The 20,462-nt window shown below is 46.1% G+C and overlaps 1 protein-coding gene across 1 annotated transcript in view; it reads right to left on the reverse strand.

Moving 5' to 3' along the window:
- The window catches only part of KCNK10 (potassium two pore domain channel subfamily K member 10), an 85,028-nt gene that overhangs the window by 35,471 nt on the left and 29,095 nt on the right, over window positions 1-20,462 (reverse strand). The window contains exon 3 of the mRNA XM_066612145.1: window positions 1,867-1,984. Coding sequence (XP_066468242.1) covers window positions 1,867-1,984 — 118 coding nt within the window. The remainder of the gene's footprint in view (window positions 1-1,866; window positions 1,985-20,462) is intronic.

The following is a 20,462-nucleotide window of genomic DNA, read 5'->3' on the forward strand; positions in this document are numbered from 1 at the left end:
TTAATTGAATGAATTACAGCTTCAAATGGGCCTCATTGCTTTATTATTCATTGTCTTGGACATTGTTTTTCCATTAAAACAAAAAAACCAACCAAAAAAAAAGCAATTAGAAATATAGCTACTATATTGGTACCACAAAAGTTCAGATAGTTTTAGTGACTTCTCCATTAAAATCCATTTCATTTTAGTGGTTTTTCAGTTTGGCAATAAAAATGTACTTTCACATTGGAAGCAGAAAGACATTTATATAGATCAGACCAAAAATGAATTATTCCAACTGAGAAACAAAACTAGAAAAAAACAAAACTCTCTGGATCGAGATCTGCAGCACACACACTGCAAAGCCCAAAGCCAAATTTCACAATTTGTATTTCACTTTAAACCATTTCCTCCCCACCTATCCCATCTTCAGGCAGCCCCAGGTGGCTTACAATAAAACAATAAAATTAAAAAGCAACATCTATAAAGCCAAATGTGCAACTATAAACTACATATCTCCATCATAGCCACAACTATCACCCATCTTTCAAAAACTGAATGAAGAAGCCAAGTTTTGACATATCTCCTTAAAGACTGTAAGATAGGGCCCATCAAGAGCCTCTGAGAGCTTCGAGGTGCAATGCAGAAGACGACCTTGGCTGGCACAAGTCCCTTGCACTGGCTGAAGAGTTATTGCAAGAGTGCCATAAAGCACTTCTGTGATGACTCTGGAGGAGGAAGGCTGGTCCAAGCCCTGTTGGACCAGCACGAAGGTAAGCTCACACCAGCTGAGTCAGGTCTGCGCGGGGGTCGGGGGGGCATGGCGAAGGTAAGAAAGAGGCATTTCAGGGCAGGGGAGGTTGAGCAGCAGGTGGGCCCATGGGTGAGTCCTGACTGAGCAGGGGGGTGGGGCCAGGATTAGGCACTTGTGCTGGAACCTAACCCTGGTCCCTATCAGCCCAGAGCAGCTCTCAATTGCTCAGATCTGCGCCACCTCTTTAGGTGGCACAGATTCGAGTAACCCCATTGGGGCTGCTGCAGCATTACCCAGGGTAAGGGAGAGGAATTCCCCTTGCCTCAGGCTGAGCAATAACCAGCCCCAACCTCACTGGGTGCAGTGCAGGCCAGCTGGCCTCCCTGTGCCAGTGTGGGTTAGGATTGGGCTGCCCATCTCTCACAAAAATGCTTTCTGAATAGAAAAAAGTTTCAGGGCATGATGTGAAGTTAGGGAATGCAGAAATACTGCTGGTTAAGTGGGTCTTGGTCAGCTTGTTGCCTGGATGGAGGATCCCCTGGGAACCTACATACATTATCTTGAGGGAGAAAGGCAGGTTACGTAGGGGGAAAAAAACAGAAAGGTTACCAATAGTTTTGATTAGGGGTAACTCTCTCAAGAACATTTTCAAAAAGTGTCATCCCATTGGATAGTTTTCAGTGTTTCCCTGTTCAGGAAGCATTGCTTTCACTCTGAAGTGACTTTGTTACCCAGTGATGTCAATGCCTAGAATCCATTGTTGGCTGCCGGAAACAGATCCTCCTCCTCCAGCAGGCTCCCCACTTCCATGATGCCTCCCTCCCAACCTGGTTCCACCTCCACCCTCCCTTTGTTTCACCCTCCTGCCTCCCTCGTCACCCTACTTCATCCAGCAAGTGGGGATTCCCTTGTTGGCGTGGGCAGGACGGTGCAGGCCTTCCCACTGGCTCGGGAAGTGCTGACGCGCTGCTGTTGGAGTGCCTTTTACAACAGTCTCTGGCTGCCTTACAAAAGTCTCTTACTGCCTTACAGCTGTCATTGGATTCTCACCACCATCGGGTGGGAAGGTGAAGATTGGGCTGAAAGTCATTCTCAATCTCTGCATTTACCTGAAGTTTAATACATATATATACCTATAGTTGTGATGACAGTCCCAGCGAAGAAAAAGGCACTTCCAAGGTCCCAGTGGCTGCTGTTGTTTGAAGAGTTTCCAACAGGATTGACTCCTGCACTGGTAGCATTAATGACCCGCTGCAAACAAATTGAGAGTAAAATTAGTCAGCAACATGTTTTGTCATTAAATGCAGCCCAGCTGGAGACAGATTTCAAAGGAGACTTTGCAATCCCAACAGCAATGAACGTTTTTTGCAGCACACAAGCTGAAGGGCTAACTTGTCAGGAAGGGCAACTGTGTCCTCCATGTAGTTTGAACCCAGTAATAATCACCCCAACAAAACATTTAGATAGCAACATCTCAACTATTCAAAGCACTTCCTGCACATTTTTTATTGTACTGCCTTTTAAAAAATGTTTCTATCCTGCCTTTTGGTGTGACCCCCTCCCAGTTTTCAGGAAGTGGCCGTAACTCGGTAAAGAGTGCATGTAACAGAGTGCAAGCCCTGTCTAAAATTCTAAAAGTCCTTGCTAATAAGGACTGTAGACAATACTGACCTCAGTGAACCCATGGTCTGATTTAGTACAGTATAAAGACAGTGGCATCACTAAGGGGGTGCGGGGAATGCAGACCATACTGGGTGATGTACACAGGGGGGTCACACCACTACAGGCCAAAATATTTAAAATCTTGATATTGTCAAATAATACCATCATGCTATATACCAATCAGTGTGTAGTTTCATGCAGAATGCAATGAGACAAACCGCATTAAGATGCCTCTATTCTATCAAAAATTATAACTAAAAAACCTGTGGGACAAGGTGATGGTACATCACCACATCCACTGCATCCACTGCCTGGAAGGTTACTCCGCCCAATGCATGGGAAGAAGTCTATCATGGGGTGACATGCTGGCCTCCCACATCAGGTGATGCAAACCCTAGTGACACCACTGTATAAAGAAACTTCAATATATGGCCATTTTGGGGCTCACCACTCCCAGGCAGCCCACACCAAAATTCAGAAACTACAATCTTTTTCGTAAGTCAGTAAAATACTGTACAAAGCAGAGTTCATGCTCAATTAAACATTCAGAGCCAATGCTACATTATCTCAGCAAATCCTTTAAGAATCCTACCAAGCAAAATAGTACCACAGTATTATCCCCAAACTACAAATATTACTGGTCAGAGATTTAAAAAAAATTACAGCCAATTCATCAGGGCTGCAGCACTGGTCTCCTACATGCTGATCTGGTAAAGGCCATCATGAAAATGCTGGAAAGCACTTTGCGGCAGCTAAGTAGAGGCAGGCACTGGCGTGGAGGCGAGCAAGGGCAGGTGCTGGGCCTTCCCATCGGTCCGAGAGGCACTGGGCACCAATGGTGGTAGGTTCACCACCAAGCGGCGTGGGAGTTTCTAGGTGTGGGAGGGCAAAATGGGGAGGGGGTCCAAGGGTGTGCTGACTGGACCAGGGAGCGGGTGGGGATGGTGACAGCAGGGCAATCCACCTCCCAGGTTCGATCGGCTGACACAGGTCTGCACATGCCTGCGCCAGTGATTTTACAAGTGCAGGACCAAGTAGCCCCATAGCACCTGCAAGGGAAAGTCCCCTTATCTTGGAGAGAACTCCAGCAGCCTCATAGCCTGCACTGAATACACCACAGGCTATTTCAGTAACACCGTAATGCGATTGCGTGGGCATTCAAATAGAATTGGGCTGTTAGTTGTGTAAGTGTTCCATTAGTGATCTGCCATACACAAATGCACATACCACATGGGTTGGCCCATCCATAGGTCATGTAAGCACGCCAGTAATCAGTGGTTTAACTGAGAACACTGCAGAGGAGCAAACACTAGATGCAAGTGAAGCAACCCATGTCAGTAAGAGCATTTTAACAAAAATGTGTGGAACATTTGCACGGGTAAGTGCTTTGCCTGCACCCCATGATGTCATGTTTGCTTAGGCCCAGAGTCCTAGAGAATGCATTCCCTAAGGTCCTCCAATAATAACATGAGTGAGGTGACATTTGAGAGCCCAATCCTGATCTCGGTGCTCCGGCTTTCCGCCAGGGCACACTGTCGCAAACGTGCCATAAGGCATGTTTGCAAGGCTTACCGCCAAGCCTACCCCCCCCCGTGCTAGCCCAGCGCTAGCCAGCGCAGGGCTAGTGCCAGGCAAGCACCTGGCCTCCACCCTTTGGCAGTCTCACCAAGGAGGACCAAGGAGGACCAAGGAGCCTCAGAGGGGAAAGCAGGGGGGAGAGGCGAGGAGGAGGTGTGACAGGGAGGGGGGAGGCAGGCGGAGGGCGGAGAGAGAGGTGTGTGGAGGGCGAAGTGCCACCCATTGCAGCCCGAGACACACAGGATGCAGCGGCAGCCATTTGAGGCGCCACTGAAGCTGTGCGCCCCAGGCAACTCAGGATTGGGCCGTGAATTAGGGACAAAGATCTTTTAGCCACTCGCTCACAGAGTTAATAACCTTTGGATCATTTAATTTTCCTATGTTCTGGATAATTCAGAAGGATAAAACAGGAAGGAAAAATGATGTGACAGGCTAGCTGATCTGTAGGGAAAGGGGTGAGGTGTATTTATTCTGCACTTCCAACAGTTTCAGGGGAAAAATGTGTTACACATCAGAATCTCAGAGTGCAGAGAGCATTTGTTTATTTCCCCAGCAATGCGTATATCAGTGTAATTGACAGCTAGATTAGCCAGATAGGCCAGGAGACCTTGTCAGCTTAAATCGGTGTTACCTCTGCCAGGGGACACATTATTTTCCCCTTTTCAGAGGCACACGGTGGGTGACACGACCCATTATGCTAGAACCACATCCACGGTCACACAGTCTAACAAGTCTGCTCGGCCACAGTGCACGCACCTCTGGGAATAATGTGTTGCTGTCACTGCCTAGAAGAGCATCACAGGCACACGTTGCTTTGGGCTTTCATTGCATGATGTGAAAATGTAACCTTAGTCTTTGACAGCCATTTTTCCCCTGTGAATTCAGAATGGCTTTGCTTCTATCTCTTAAGGGCCAGCTTCGTTACAAATTTTATTTTTCTCCTCAGAAGAATACTGATAGCAAAAGCTACAAATCCACATGGAATTTGTAGGAGAATCATATATGGCAGGGGTCATAACCCAGCAACAGAGCACCTCCTTGGCACATGCAGAAGTCCCAATGTTAAATCTCCAGCATCTCAAGTTAAAAGGTAGCAGGTGATGGGAAACGAACCCGTCTGCTTGAGATCCTAGAGGCAGTGCCTGGCAGTGTAGATAATGTTCGGTTGACGGGGTCCACAGTCTGGTTCCATAAAAGGGAGCTGCAGGTTGTTCACCCACAAGCAGCAGTTAACAAGAATCCTGCATCTTTTCCATGAAACCCTTCAATGAAAGCTACTTGGCTTTTTCAATCAGACCTCATAGATAATGTGAGTTATATCTATGGATACACTTATTTCTTTGTTTTTCACATTGTCGCTTCCCAGGAATGGACTGAGCTAACCCCAGCGCATGCGCGCTGGAAAAGTTCATCTGTCCCGCCCCCTTTGGCTAGCCAGCTGCTGCCGGCTGACAGGCGGGGAAAGCCTGGCAATCACTGCTAGCACACCAGGGAGGCACGCCAGCAGCCCTTTTTATACTGCCCTTCCTCCAAGGAGCTCAGGGTGGTGTATATGGTTCTTTCCCTCCATTTGTCCTCACAACAAACCTGTGAGGTAGGTGAGGCTGACTGGTCCAAGGTCACCCAGAAAGCTTCATGGCTGAGCGGGATCTCCCAACTTCCAGACTACTACACCATCCTGGCTCTTTTGAAGGGGAAAAATATGTTGTTCACAGCCAGCTCAAAGAGGAATCTTAATGACTACAACCCAAGAATTTCAGCCAGCCATTTCCCTGCCCGCACTCAGAAAACCTCAAACTTAAAAAAACAAAATGTTAAAAAAGGTATTTCTGAAATGTGCATGACTGGTTCCATTTTGTAAAGAGGGATCCCTTTTTATGGAAAAGTGCACTACTCTGACCTCTCATAGTATATTTGGAAAATGAAGATGACAGGCTCTATTCATGCAATGAACCTTACCTTACTAAATTGAAATTGAAATTTAGAGATTTATTATATAACCATAGGTCATTACAATATTGAAAGCACTTATAACAATGTATACATATAAAAACACACAATAGCATCACAGCCTACAAAGCATGGCAAATAAACAAGGGGTTTAATACTAAACATAGATCAAAAAATTTAAGACTGTAACAATTTGGCTCTTATTTTCTTTGCCACAAGACCAAAAATAGCCACTTTATGAGTGACATCAGGGTCAGAATCAGCAAGAAGCCAGGAGATCAAGGCTGAAGTAGATCTCTCCTGAAACAGAGCAATGATATTAGACAAATATTTGGGTCTGGAAAGCTCATATAGAGGACATTTTAATAAGTAATGGAAAATATCCTCTATTTCACCAGAATTGCAAATACACGTCCTAAGATGATAAGGAATATTTTTATATCTGCCTTCAAGAACCATCATCTGCATACACTGAAAGCGCAGAGCAGTAAAAGCTTTGCGCAGTGGTGGAACTGTAAGGTAGGTTAAGTAATTTTCTAAAACAAAAGATAGCTTATACAGTGGAAGCCAGGATGAAAAAAGGTGAACTGGAGATGTCACACAAGTCACGTCACATATGGTAAAGGCGGATTTTGTCTTTTACCATGGCCTTAACTTCCTTAGATATATAGGAGGGCAAAGTATCCATGACTATTTCATATTTCTCCATGATCTGTTTTACTAAAATTGCCCAAGAGAACCGAGCAGGCTTAATAAGTTGTTCTCTAAAACAGATCTTAGGGAGACGAGAATCATGCATTGCAACTAATTCACACCAGTACAAAGCTAACGCAGAATGGCAATGAGCTTCTATTGAGATTAGACCCACTTCCGCTCTAAGGAGAGGGGATAGAGTCTGCCGAGGGACACTTAATAATGAACATATAAAAGCATTTTGGGCTGACTTACCTTACTAAGGAAAATATGGCAATGGAGAAAGACCCCAGATATGAAAAGATTCCAAGTCTAGAATAGACCACATTTTAAATTATGTGGAAGATCATCTCCCCTGCTTTGGGGCAGCTGCCTTGCAACATACATCATTTAAGTTTCCATCTCGTACCCTGGAATCACTGTCTGCATTAAAAATAAATTAGACTCTAGTCACACACTAGATATGAATGGAGTGTAAACAGCAACACAGCCCTGCAGAAACCTTAGAATCTGGGCTGTCGGGTGACATGCTCAACTAGAGAAGCTGAGAGCCCAATCCTATGCATGTCTACTCAGAAGTAAGTTCCATTAGAGTCAATATGGCTTACTCCCAGGAAAGTGTGGATAGGATTGGGCTGTCAGTGTCCCCAGTGGCCAATTAATTGCCCACATTATTTCCTTTGGTGCAAGAGCAAGGAACAGGTGGGAATCTATCAGAGGCCAGGACAATTTTGCAGGTGTATTTCACATGGTGATCCACCAAGGGACATTTACTGGAGCGTTTGACAGCCATAATGTTAGAAAAGCCCAATGGATTTGAACATGTACAGAACAAAAAGCCTGAGTATGAGCTTCCTGAATTTCCATGATATGAACTGAAAAATAAAAGTGGGGTTTTTATTTATTTACTTATCTTTGCAGACTATGCTTAACCTAAAGGCTCTGAACAGATAACAAAAACGAAAAGATAGACTGACAGATACACAGACATAAAAAAAGTGATGTGAAGGGTTTCACGTAAGCCCATATTTTACTGTAACTAAGCCTAGGCATATAAACTTAGTGATGACATATTCTTCTCCTGTTAATCTCTGCCTCCTCTCTCCATACTTCCTCCACTATGTTGAATTTTATACTGCAAGCTCCTTGGGCAAGGGACTTGTACTCTGATACACTGTAAGGTGTCTTGCATACTTATGGTGCTATATTTATTTATTAATATGCAAACATTAGTGGCGATGATGATGATGATGATCTGGTAAGTCTTGTGAGCACCAGCAGCCCTGAAAGCCATCCTGGAAGAAAAGTCTTACCTAATTTCTGCAAAATGCTCAGGTCAGGTGTGCTGCCTGGTGTCCCAACAGACTGTGCAACAGGACGTCTGGGCAAACACAACTGCCCAGAGTATCTCTGTCCCCCGATCTACTTGAAATACACGCAGTGACCTGGCAGAAAAGTAAGCTCTGGTGACCAGGCAGCAGGGCTACTCCAAACCCCAGATCCAGCCCCTGGGCCAAGGTTTGGAAGGCCCTGCTGTAGAGTTCATCCCAGAAAGCAAGGAGATGTTCACTCCTTTGACCGCTCTCCCTCCTCATCCAGCAGCAGCACCAACTGCCTATGACAACCACTGGAAAAGATGCTAAAGCATGGGATATGCTGGGACGGAATGGCATCAAGTCCTAGGTATGATGGAGTCCCCAAGCTCTTCCCAGGAAGCATTTAGACTTAACTCCCAGGTTTCTCACTTGCCAATAACTATCTCCAGTGCTACAGGAGGCTACCAAACAGTGATGACAGATTCGCAATACATGAACGAACACACAGTACCTTGTTGCACGGGAGGTTCTGAAATAAATGGCAGATGTTCAATATGCAGAGGACAAATGCAAATGCAGAGGATAAATGCTCAACAGCCCAACATGACACTCAGTGCTGCATCATTCAGCTCATTGAATGGGGAAATGTGTTGAACAAAACCCAAATACTCGTCAACCTATTCCATTATAACGCTAGGATCCGAAAGACTGGTGATAGATCAGTGTTTCTCAACTTTTGTCCTCTGCTGTACCACCTCGATCCACCTATTCAAAGTACCATCAGAAGTCATTGGCGATGACATCATTGCCAGCTAGTCCTGGGTTGGGAAGCCAGATGTGACACGACAAACACCAGTAAAAGGCTGAAGGTGGATGGGAGGGCTTTTTTGAATGCATAAAAGCATGCTTTGAAGCTCTGCCCATTTAGCCAAGTTTCATTCCACTGTTTGGCATGTTCGTGGTTTTGCAGCTGGGTGGCAGGGGTCCAGAACCACCAGACACCACCTCAGTACCACTGGTGGTACCCATACCATTGGTTAAGAAACACTGTGATAGATCCATCGTAGCTTTTGCAAAAGCAGATATGCAATTTTTGCGGATATGTTCGGAATCTGAGGTAGCACTTTTTATTGTGGAAAGAATGTTAACGCAGTGGTTCTCAAACTTTGAGGAGCTTTACTCCCTCAGTAAGTCTTTGCGGGGGAGAGGCAAAGACAGAGAAGTGATCCCCAGGATCATGTCCCTCAGGGGGGTGAAGGGTGGGTGCTTGCACTTACTAGCTGGAGGGGGTGCAAAGCACTAAATCTTGCAGGGAGCCTAACCACAGCATGTGAGGGGCCCCCTCCCTCCCCTTCGGAGCCAATCCAGGCAGTGGATGAAAACAGATGCAAACGTCTCCCAGGTGGTGGGTGCAAAATGGAGGCGAATGTCCTCCTAATGGAATGGCTCCTAAGGGGAGGGGGAGGGACCCCTTGCACTCTGCAGTGGGGCTCCCTGTAAGATTTAGTGCTTTGCACTCCCTCTAGCTACCCCACCTGGCGCAAGGCACAGAAATGGCTGTTGCATACCGAAATTCACCAGAGCAGTGGTTCTCAAACTGGTGGGTCAGGACCCACCAGTTTGTGTAATGCTTCCCCATCCCTTTAAGGGGGGAGGGTGGGTGTTTTGGACTTGCAATAAAAGTGGGCACAAAGCACCTCCTGCAAAACGGAAGTGCTTTGTGCCTGCTTTGAGTAAAGATTCCAAGAGTCGGGGAGGACTGCGCAGGACTCCCCACACCTCCTGCAGCCTGCTGCAGCCCTACATCATTCACAGTAAGTCCGAAGCACCCCCCCTTAGTATCCCTCTGATCGTGTCACTGCCCTAGCCCCTCCCCTACAAGAACATATTGAGGCAGTAAAGCTCCCTCAGAGTTTGAGAACCTGCATCAGAGTGATGAACTTTATTGCTCCACCCCAAACTCTTCCAACAAATGTCTGCAGGCATTTCAGCTGTGCCCTTATCAGTGACTCCTTCACTTCTGCATTCTAAGGTTTGGAATATAATTGGGGGGGGGTGTTTTACCAAATAGTTTACTGACAAATTCATCTTGGGATCCTGGACCATTCATGCTACACTCTCCAGTTCTTCTCCTAAAAAGGTTTTTATACTGCCTTCAATCCTCAAATTGCTTTTCATGGATGAAATCAACAATGTGCCCAGGCAGTAATAACAGTGCTGTGCATCGACCAAATGACAGCTGCACTCTCCCTGTCTTGCACAGCAGGGATGAACTCAGGTCTGACACCTTCAGAAAAGAGATGACATTCATGGTTTTATTAGGGGGGCAATTGATTCCCACCAATGCACAAATGCTCCCAGGCAGAAGACATTAGCGTCAGACAGGTCATTTTAAACAGCTCTTAAAAAGAAGTAAATAAAGCCATGGGATATATTAGCAGCTTTGTCCAGAACAAAACAGATAATAAAGAAGACAAAAATGCTCACCAAGCACACATTTCCCAATTAGCCTTTACTACTGTATCTAAAGATTTGGCCAGTCCGTTCAATGCATGTGTGTAATCTAGCACTTCCACAAAACCTATTTGATCTTCTTGGGACTATCCATCTTGCCAAGCAGCTAAAACAGAGTCATTTTCCCAAGTAGTTAAAACAGAAACAGGAGATGTGGTCCAGTGATTGAGCTGCTGTATTCCCCGAAGAGCTAAGCAGGAGTAGCTCTGGTTATGCCCTTGCAGGGGAGACGTGAAACCAGGTCGCTAGTGAGCCACTTGTTGTGAGAGAGCTGGGGAGCATGGAGAGGTAGAGTGGCAAGAATGGCTAAAGCTCTTGAGAACCTGCCTGGGCTTGGTTTACAGTTGCCTGTGGAAGTTTGATAGCACACAGCCAGAAGAGATAACCATACTAAAAGGGAAACATGTGGTGGTGGATGGTTCACTCATAGACCAAAGATTGTAAATACACCATTGAAAAATGGTGGTTTAAGATTTATCTGCCTATGTAAACCACTGTATAAAAACAAAAGGCAGTGTATCAATACTTAAAACAAAGAAATAAATTTTCTGGCAGCAGAGCCCAATCCTATCCAACCTTCCAGTGCTGATGCAGCTGCAATGCAACCCAGAGGTAAGGGAACAAACACGTCCCTACTTTCGAGGAGGCCTCTGAGACTGCCTCCCCCAATGCAGGATGCAGCATGTGCCCCATTGGGCTGCATCAGCACCAGAAAATTGGATAGGATTGGGCCCCGAGTCAGTTGTCAAAAGGCATGAATATATGCCTTTTGTCTCCCGTGCATGGATATATTCAGAAGGGGTCTCTCAGTGTAATCCAATGAGTCCTCTCTTCCCTCCACAACTAGGCTTCAGGGTGCTTTCAATTTCTGTGACTCTATGATCAATGAGCAATCGGTCTAGCACAGTATTATCCCTTCAGACAGTAGTCAGGTTCAGAGGAAGTTTATATCAGCACAGCACAGCAACAGCAAAGTATATCATTTCCTGTCTGCCACATTTGTCAATTCCTTTTTGCCCCATTGTATTTATTTTAAAACAGTTAGACACCCCTTTCTCGTTCGTAACTGAAGGTTGAAGGTGGCAAACAGCAATCCAATACAATCGAATTCTGTAACAACCCAATAAAATACAAAACTAGCAGCAAGAACAGATAGAGTAGCAATGATACTCAAATAACACCAGGAATCAAACCAAGAAATCATAAAAGCAAAGGGCAGAATGGAACAGAAATGTCTTGAGCCCCTGTTGGAAGGCCAACAGGGAAGGTTCAGCTCATAAGTCATTAAGGAGACAGTCCCATAACTGAGGGGATTCTACAGAGAAGGCCCTTCCTCTGATGACTGCCAACTGAGCCTCAACTAGCAGCATATGCAGGTGCTCCTCCCAAATAACCTCAGGGATAGACCATCTGGCATGGGAGGAGATGGTACTTCAGAGATCTCAGTCCTAAACTGTGAAGGCATTAAGGTCAACACCCTATAGCCAGAACAAACCAACTTCCAGAGCAGTCAAACGAGCAGTGATCTGACAGAGTCAAACTGCCTAGTCCCCACAGCCACATGAACCACTGCGTTGCACACTAACTGCAGTTTCTGAACACTATTCAAGGGCAACCACATGTAGGGTGCAAATTACAATAATCAAATCTTGATGTCACCAGTGCATGGACCACTCAGGTCCGGTCTAACTAATTCAGGTATTATCACGGCTGGCACACCAACCTAAGCTGGGTAAAGAGCAAAAGACCCCTTGGCCACAGCCAGTACCTGGTGTTCCAGGAGTAGCAAAATGTCCCGGAAGACCGACAACCTATGACCCTCCTCCTGCAGAGGGAGTGAAACCTTATTTGGATCTGCTAGTCCAGGGGAGTCCAAACGTTTTGGCAGGAGAGCCACATCATCTCTCTGACACTGTGTCAGGGGCCGGGGGGGGGGAAGAATTAATTTACATTTAAAATTTGAATAAATTTACATAAATTAATTTATTAGAGATAGAACTTATATGAATGAATGAAGGTCTTGCAGTAGCTCAAGGCCTATAAAAGGCCTTGCACAAAGCAAGGCCAGCCTTTCCTTCTCTGCCACTGCTGCATCACAGATGTGAAACAGCAAGCAGTGGAGAGAGTCCTTGTCCCATAGCTCAGGTGAGAGGTCGAACAGTCGTCCTCATGCTGAGAGCAGTTACGTTGGGCCAGTACAGGCTCCAGCAAGTCTACAGAGGGTCAGAGGTTCATTGGAGACTGGGGACTCCCCGCGGGCTGGATTGGGAGCCCCCAAGGGCCATAATTGGCTCCTGGGCTGGGGTTTGGGCACCCCTGATCTAGAGCAATGAGAAGAAGAGAAGAAAAAGAGAGGAAACAATCTGAGGGGGGAAATAAATCTGGGATTTAAAAATGGACAGAAAGAAGAGATGCATATAAGGAGAGGTTCAGAGGTCAGAGAGGCATGCTGAGTTGAAATTACAGGTGGGTCCTCTTTATCCACGGATTCAGGACTCAAAGTTTTACCTCTTCACAAGTCCTGAACCCATGGATCTGCCCCACCTGTTGTCCTCCGATCACGACTAGAGCTGTGCTCTGGTCAGGCCCTTCTGAGGGTTGGGAAGGTCATGTGTGGCCTTCTCAGGAGGCCTTCTGAGGCCTCTGGAAGGCCAAAAATCGACACTTCTGTTTTTTAGCTGAAAACCAGAAGTACTGGTTTTTGGCCTTCCGGAGGATTGGGGAGGCTAAACGTGGCCCTCAGAAGGGCCTCCGAACTCAACCAGAGCGCAACTTTGGCCATGATAGGAGGATAGGTGCTGCAATCTGTGGATTTGATTATCCATGGATTTTAGTATCCGCGGGAGGTCTGGGAATGGATCCCTTGTGGAAATCAAGGGACCACCTGTACCAGCCAGATGTTTGGAACAAAGAAAGGAAGTCATACTAAATATTTTCATTTAGCTGTACCAAGCTTCTTAGCCACTCCAGCTGGCTTGCATGAGGTAGGGGCGTATTTCCTAGGCATCCCAACTTCATGTAAGCCAGTTTATGAGTTGTCTATCAAAATGGGGTTTATCTTTCAGATCCCACACAGGTGCTGGTATGTCTTCAGGTTTTATTAAACAGGGTTATACACAGCTTCCTAGTAGGGATTCAAACATAGACCTGCAGTATGGTTTCTCCTAGGAAGTGCAAAGAAAGAGTTTGGAAGCTAAACTGCACTCAAGAGGCATAAGCACACCATTAATTCACTGTACCAGAATATGGCACACTTTTTTTTTTTACTACAAAACATCCCTTGAAAGTGAAGCACTATGCAGAACAGAAAATAAAACATGTTAGAAACAGAATACCTCGTAGGCCCTGGATGTTTATCACTTCATGTAATGTGAGAGCTATTTATTACAAAATGGTTAATTCTTTGGAGATTTTCAAAAAGCACAAACTCCCATCAGTGAAAGTCTTTAGATGTGATAGCCAAGAGTAGATTCAGTGGCCTTCAGCACCATGGTGCCCTTCTGGGTCATCTGGCTGGACTAGGGCTTTGAGGCACTGATTAGTGGTGGCTCTGATATTTTCTGGCTGATATATCCCAGAAGTTGGTACTGGGGGACCACTGCACTTTCCCTTACTCTGCTCTGACTCCTGTTCTGGCCTATGGCATGCCATGGGGTTCCATTCTGTCCCCCAAGGTATTTAACATCTACATGAAAACACTGTGAGAGCTCAAACAGGAGTTTGGATTTGGATGTCCTGAATATGTGAATAACACTCAGCACAACCTCTCTGTTCTACCAAATGCTGGGTAAGTTGTTGCTGTTGTTGGCAACTGTCAGTCTCGAAAAACTATGGTATTGCACTCTGAACGGTGGTTCTGGAACAGCGTCTAGTGTGGCTGAAAAGGCCGATTCGGAAGTGACAATCCCTTCTACACTGGGAGCAAGTGCAGTCTGTCCCTCCGGCTGCCTTCCTTCTTTGCCTCTTTGCCTCAGTCTGTTGGCCAACTGTCACTTCAAACTGGAAGAGGCCATGCTGCGCAGCCTGCCTCCAAGCGGGCCGCTCAGAGGCCAGGGTTTCCCACCTGTTGAGGTCTACTCCTAAAGCCTTCAGATCCCTCTTGTAGATGTCCTTGTATCACAGCTGTGGTCTACCTGTAGGGCACTTTCCCTGCACGAGTTCTCCATAGAGGAGATCCTTTGGGATCCGGCCATCATCCATTCTCACGAAATGACTGAGCCAACGCAGGTATCTCTGTTTCAGCAGTGCATACATGCTAGGGATTCCAGCTCGTTCAAAGACTGTGTTGTTTGGAACTTTGTCCTGCCAGGTGATACTGAGGATGCGTCGGAGGCAGTGCATGTGGAAAGCATTCAGTTTCCTGTTGTGAGCAAAGAGTCCAGGACTCACTGCAGTACAGAAGTGTACTCAGGACGCAAGCTCTGTAGACCTGGATCTTGGTATGTTCCGTCAGCTTCTTGTTGGACCAGACTCTCATTTCCTGAGCATGGGGGTCTGGATGAGGGTTAACAAAGTGAAATAAAATTTGGACAAAAAAAGAGGTCCTCTAGGTTGGAATAGCACAGGGGTGCCCAAACCCTGGCCTGGGGGCCATTTGCCACCCTCGGGGGCTACCAATCAGGCCCTTGGGGAGTCCCCAGTCTCTAATGAGCCTCTGGCCCTCCAGAGACTTGCTGGAGCCCATGCTGGCCCGAAGCAACTGCTCTCAGTGTGAGGACCACTGTTTGACCTCTCACCTGAGCTGTGGGACAAGGGCTCTCTCCAGTACTTGCTGTTTCACATCTGTGATGCAGCAGTGGCAGAGAAGGAAAGGCTGGCCTTGTTTTGTGCAAGGCCTTTTATAGACCTTGAACTACTGCAAGACCTTCATTCATTCATATAAGTTCTATCTCTAATAAATTCATTAGTTTCATTACTAATTTCATTACTAAATTCATTACTATAAGACCTTCATTCATTCATATAAGTTCCATCTCTAATAAATTCATTTATGTAAATTTATTCAAATTTTAAATGTAAATTAATTCTTTTTTTCCCCAGCCCCAGACACAGTGTCAGAGAGATGATGTGGCCCTGCCAAAATGTTTGGACACCCCTGCTCTAGATCAGCAGTTTTCAACCGCAGTGTGCCATGAGGTAGCCTCAGGTGTGCCGCGGGGCCAGAGGAGGCAGACAACAGCCATAGGCGGGAGAAGCGGCTACTTCGACCCTCACACGGCAGCAGCGAAAAAGGAGCAGTGCATCTGCTTTGCATCTCCTGCTGCTAAGCAAGAGGGAAGGCTGCAACCCGTTCCTCATTTACCTGGAAGTAAGCCCCGTTGACTATTATGGGGCTTACTTCTGAGTAGACACGCCTAGGATTGGGTATCAAGTCCATTGTCTGCCCTGCGTGCTGATTGGGCAACCAGAAAAGCCTGGAGGAGGTCTGGGAGAAAACAAGGGAGCCAGGGGCAGGCAAGCAGGTAGGAAGCCAGCGAGTCTGCTGAGGCCACCAGCCTAAGAATGGGCTAGCTGAGGGTCCTTCTAAGTCCCTTCTCCTTGCCACAGTTGCCTGCAGCTCCCCAAAGCAACCCTCCCTGCCTTGCCTTTGCCTTTCAGAGGAGGGGCGCTGGGCCACAATCCTATCCACACTTTCCTGGGAGTAAGCCCCATTGACTATAATGGGACGTACTTCTGAGTAGACATGCCTAGGATTTGGCTTTTGGTCACACTTCTTTTCTGAAATACTGGAGCAGGCAATTGGCAGTGGGGGGGGGGAGAATGTGAGGCAAGTGATTCTGGACCTTTGGAAGGTGCAGACGAGTGAGGGGAGGGACAGTAGGAGAGGTGCTAACTGCAATTATGAGATGGGGGGATGTGCCTGTGGGAGGGGGTGGGTGGGTGAGAGGAGGAGAGAGAAGTGCCAATTGCCTGCTCCTGTATTTGAGAAAAAAGAGTGCAACCAAAGGCGCAATCCTAGGCATGTCTACTCAGAGGTAAGTCCCACAGGCACATCCCCCCCAACCCCCTAGTCTTTGGCTGCAATCCTAACCACATTTTCCTGAGAGTAAGCCCCATTGAACAAAATACAAAGTAGGACTTACTTCTGAGTAGACCTGGTTAGGATTGTGCCCTTTGTCATGCAATGATTTAATTGTGTTTGTTATATTAATTAAAAATTAATTGTAATGTAGTAATTTGGTTGGCAACCTTCAGTCTCGAAAGACTATGGTATCGGGCTCTGAAAGGTGGTAGTACTTTTTGGACTTAGTCATCATAGCATTGGCTAGTCACCAATTTGTGAAGTCATCATAACGTCCCAAAACAGAGCATTCCAAAGCCATAAATGAAGTCATAGGGTTTTAAAAGGTTACCCCTAAGTCATCATCATCATGTTGGCAACCTTCAGTTTCGAAAGACTATGGTATCGCGCTCTGAATGGTGGTTCTGGAACAGCGTCTAGTGTGGCTGAAAAGGCCGATTCGGGAGTGACAATCCCTTCCACACTGGGAGCAAGTGCAGTCTGTCCCTGGCCTGTCTCCCTGGCTATGGGCCTTCCTTCTTTGCCTCTTAGCCTCAGACTGTTGGCCAAGTGTCTCTTCAAACTGGGAAAGGCCATGCTGCACAGCCTGCCTCCAAGCGGGCCGCTCAGAGGCCAGGGTTTCCCACTTGTTGAGGTCCACTCCTAAGGCCTTCAGATCCCTCTTGCAGATGTCCTTGTATCGCAGCTGTGGTCTACCTGTAGGGCGCTTTCCTTGCACGAGTTCTCCATAGATGGGGATCCTTTGGGATCCGGCCATCATCCATTCTCACGACATGACCGAGCCAACGCAGGCGTCTCTGTTTCAGCAGTGCATACATGCTAGGGATTCCAGCTCGTTCGAAGACTGTGTTGTTTGGAGCTTTGTCCTGCCAGGTGATGCCAAGAATGCGTCGGAGGCAGCACATGTAGAAAGCGTTCAGTTTCCTGTTGTGAGCAAAGAGTCCATGACTCGCTGCAGTACAGAAGTGTACTCAGGACGCAAGCTCTGTAGACCTGGATCTTGGTATGTTCCGTCAGCTTCTTGTTGGACCAGACTCTCTTTGTGAGTCTGGAAAACGTGGTAGCTGCTTTACTGATGCGTTTGTTTAGCTCGGTATCAAGAGAAAGAGTGTCGGAGATCGTTCAGCCAAGGTACACAAAGTCATGGACAACCTCCAGTTCATGTGCAGAGATTGTAATAATCTCCCTGTAGTAATTTAATGTAAGTAAAAAACTGGGAGTGTGCCTTGACAATTTGTGTGCCTTGACAGTGTGCCGTGAGCTGAAAAAGGTTGAAAATGGCTGCTCTAGATCATTCTGTTCCACTCTTCCTGCCCTATGCCTCATTGCTCCTTGGCCTGCTGTCTCAGGTTCCAACTTCCCTTACCCCGTTTCCTTCCTTCTTCCACCTCTCCTCTCTCAACCGTGCCTCTCTCCAACATCACAGCAGCACAGCCAATGGCACCTAACAACCTGTCTATCTGCACAGGCCCCCTGTGACCCTTAGCAGCTCAGCCAAACCCTGGCAGAGGCTTTGGCCAGCATATTACAGTAAAAATGTTTTGAAAATAAGTTTGCTGCCACCACTGTTTCAAACTTTTGTTTTGTTTCTCGAAATCAAGATATCAGAAGAAAGTTCCTTGCTTAAGGGGAAGGGGAAGTTCTGTCTACAAGTCACATGGAGGGTGTTATCTGCTACAATGAACTAGGCACAGTGCAAGAGTCTCCTACTGCATTTTATTTTTCCAAAAAGCAGCCACAATCAGGGATTTCAATCTGAGGTCATGGTATAGGGTTGGGGAACAATCCCTTGCCCCTGCACCCATTCCCTGACTTAAAACAACTTCTCTGAAAGTTGAAGGGGGAAGCGTAGCAGGCATACAGTTTTGTCCATAATTTTTACTCGCTGCAGCTAACAGCAGCTTTGGACAGTAATTTAGATTGAGGCTGTGGCATGCAGGGAAATGGAGGAAAAAAGTCAAGCAACTGGCAGGACACTGTAAAATGCCCTGCATCCGGTTCAAAGGAGATGCCCTGCCCCTCCCACCTTCCCCACACATTATTTTGAATATGTCCTTTAAAAGACAAGTCAGTCCTTGTTGCAATGCGGTATGCTGCTGAGCCAGCTGTGGGGAAGCAGCACTTTTTAAAACCACAGCAACAAAGGTACAATAGAAAAGTGCTTAACTCTTTCACAAAGGGAACACAGTTCCTTCTTCTTGCCTTCCGTACCCTTTATTTGCAGTCACAGCTTTGGGTCCAGTTTAGGTCTCAAACCTGTGCATCTGCAAGAGATGCTAACTACTTTTGCAGCATCTAAGCAAAAAATCAAACAGAAATGTCCCTTTACTGACAAAAATCCATTCCAATCCTGTGCACTTGCTGGCTGGAAGCCATTTGATACGATACTTTTGCTGGCTGGACCTATTTAATTTACGTACTTTTCAGAAACAATCCTCGCTTAAGCCAATGAAATGCCAAAGGACAAAAGTGAATTCCCCTGAGCTGTAGCCTGCTCAGAAGACCTGGCTTCTGTAGTGATACAGCCTGCCTGTTCATTGAGCTCAGTGATCATTCATTAGCTCGCTAAAGCTAAAGGCTGGAACAAGAAAAAAAAAGGACAAAACACTCCTTGCAAGGAAAGAACACAATCATGTTATACTGCTAAGGCTGTAGTAATGACATTGTTAAAAAGAAAAAGAAAAAGAAATTGGTTATGCTCAGGAGAAAAGAGCCTTTTACATCCACAAGAAGGGTTAGGATAGCAGCCTTCACCTTTTCAGAAAAGAAGTTTAGTCCCAAGGTATAACATAAATGTTTTAATACCTATGAGAACTTTTTTCTCCTCCTCTCTCGCAGTTGATTCACACATTACATGCGTAAAAGTGAATGTACAACTGCACATATTGTTGTGTGAATGACTGTACCTATGCTCATTTTTAAAATGAACCCTGAGACAAGACCCTTCAAATGTAGAATACAGATGGTTCAGACTGCTCTGCATACATTGAATATTATGCGTGAATAATGTGTACATATGCACAGTTAAAAAATTTCAGTCCACAGTATGCACACAAAATCTAATGTGGGAATAGTGTCCCCACTCAGAAACAGAGGTGGTGGGGCACATTTCTGTCCATTAATACATTTCTTGATGCAGAAAAACAAATACAGAATGTAACCTGCAGGAATGCCACTTATTTGGAAAAAAAAAAAAAAAAAGAAAGAAAGAACAAAAGAAACTGGCATATCTTTCATCTGTGAAATTGACACCTATGTTAGGCAAGGCTCTTGCCTTGTAATTTTCAAGGATCTCAAAAAACACCCAATACTTTAGCACCCTCTGATAGCAGCCGACACACCCTTTTTCTCTCCTTGGACTTGCGCCAACTAAAGCGCAGATTGCAGCTGGTCCATTCTCCACCCTCTCTGGTGATCCTTGCGGAAGCACTTACTCATCAAGACACTGGAAGTGGTTAAAGGCAAACTTTTTTTATTCTGAGACCTTGCGGACTACTTCTCAGGGTCTTGCGGACCATGAGTTGGGAATGACATGGGTGGAGACGACATGGGTGAAGATAATAGCAAGAACAGATGACAGCAGCAGGTGCGGTGAAGTCCTGCAGAAGTGACTGTCAGAGGCAGGGGCAGGTTTTAGATGGGCAGGGCAACCCACTGCTTCCTGCCAACCTGCTGCCTGAGACAGCCACTTCACCTGGTGTACCAGCAGGCCACCCATTGTCCCGACTGCTGCTTGCAAAACTTTAAAGGGACAAAAGATCCATTACAAGCCTCCAACATCTCATCTAGTTGGACTCTTAGCTTCAGGAGTACTTCAATTACTTTCAAAAACCAACAGGATATTCCACACACTGAATCCAGATTTTTTTTAAAAAAAGAAACCACCATTACAGCAAAAAAACAAATACTTTTCATTAATAAGTCCTTGTTTTCATCAAACACACCAGCAAGAAGGCCCTTCGCAGAATTGTATTGGCCTAATAAGCAATAACTG

This window comes from Tiliqua scincoides, chromosome 1, assembly GCF_035046505.1.
Source record: "Tiliqua scincoides isolate rTilSci1 chromosome 1, rTilSci1.hap2, whole genome shotgun sequence".
In the NCBI taxonomy this organism is placed as follows: Eukaryota; Metazoa; Chordata; class Lepidosauria; order Squamata; family Scincidae; genus Tiliqua; species Tiliqua scincoides.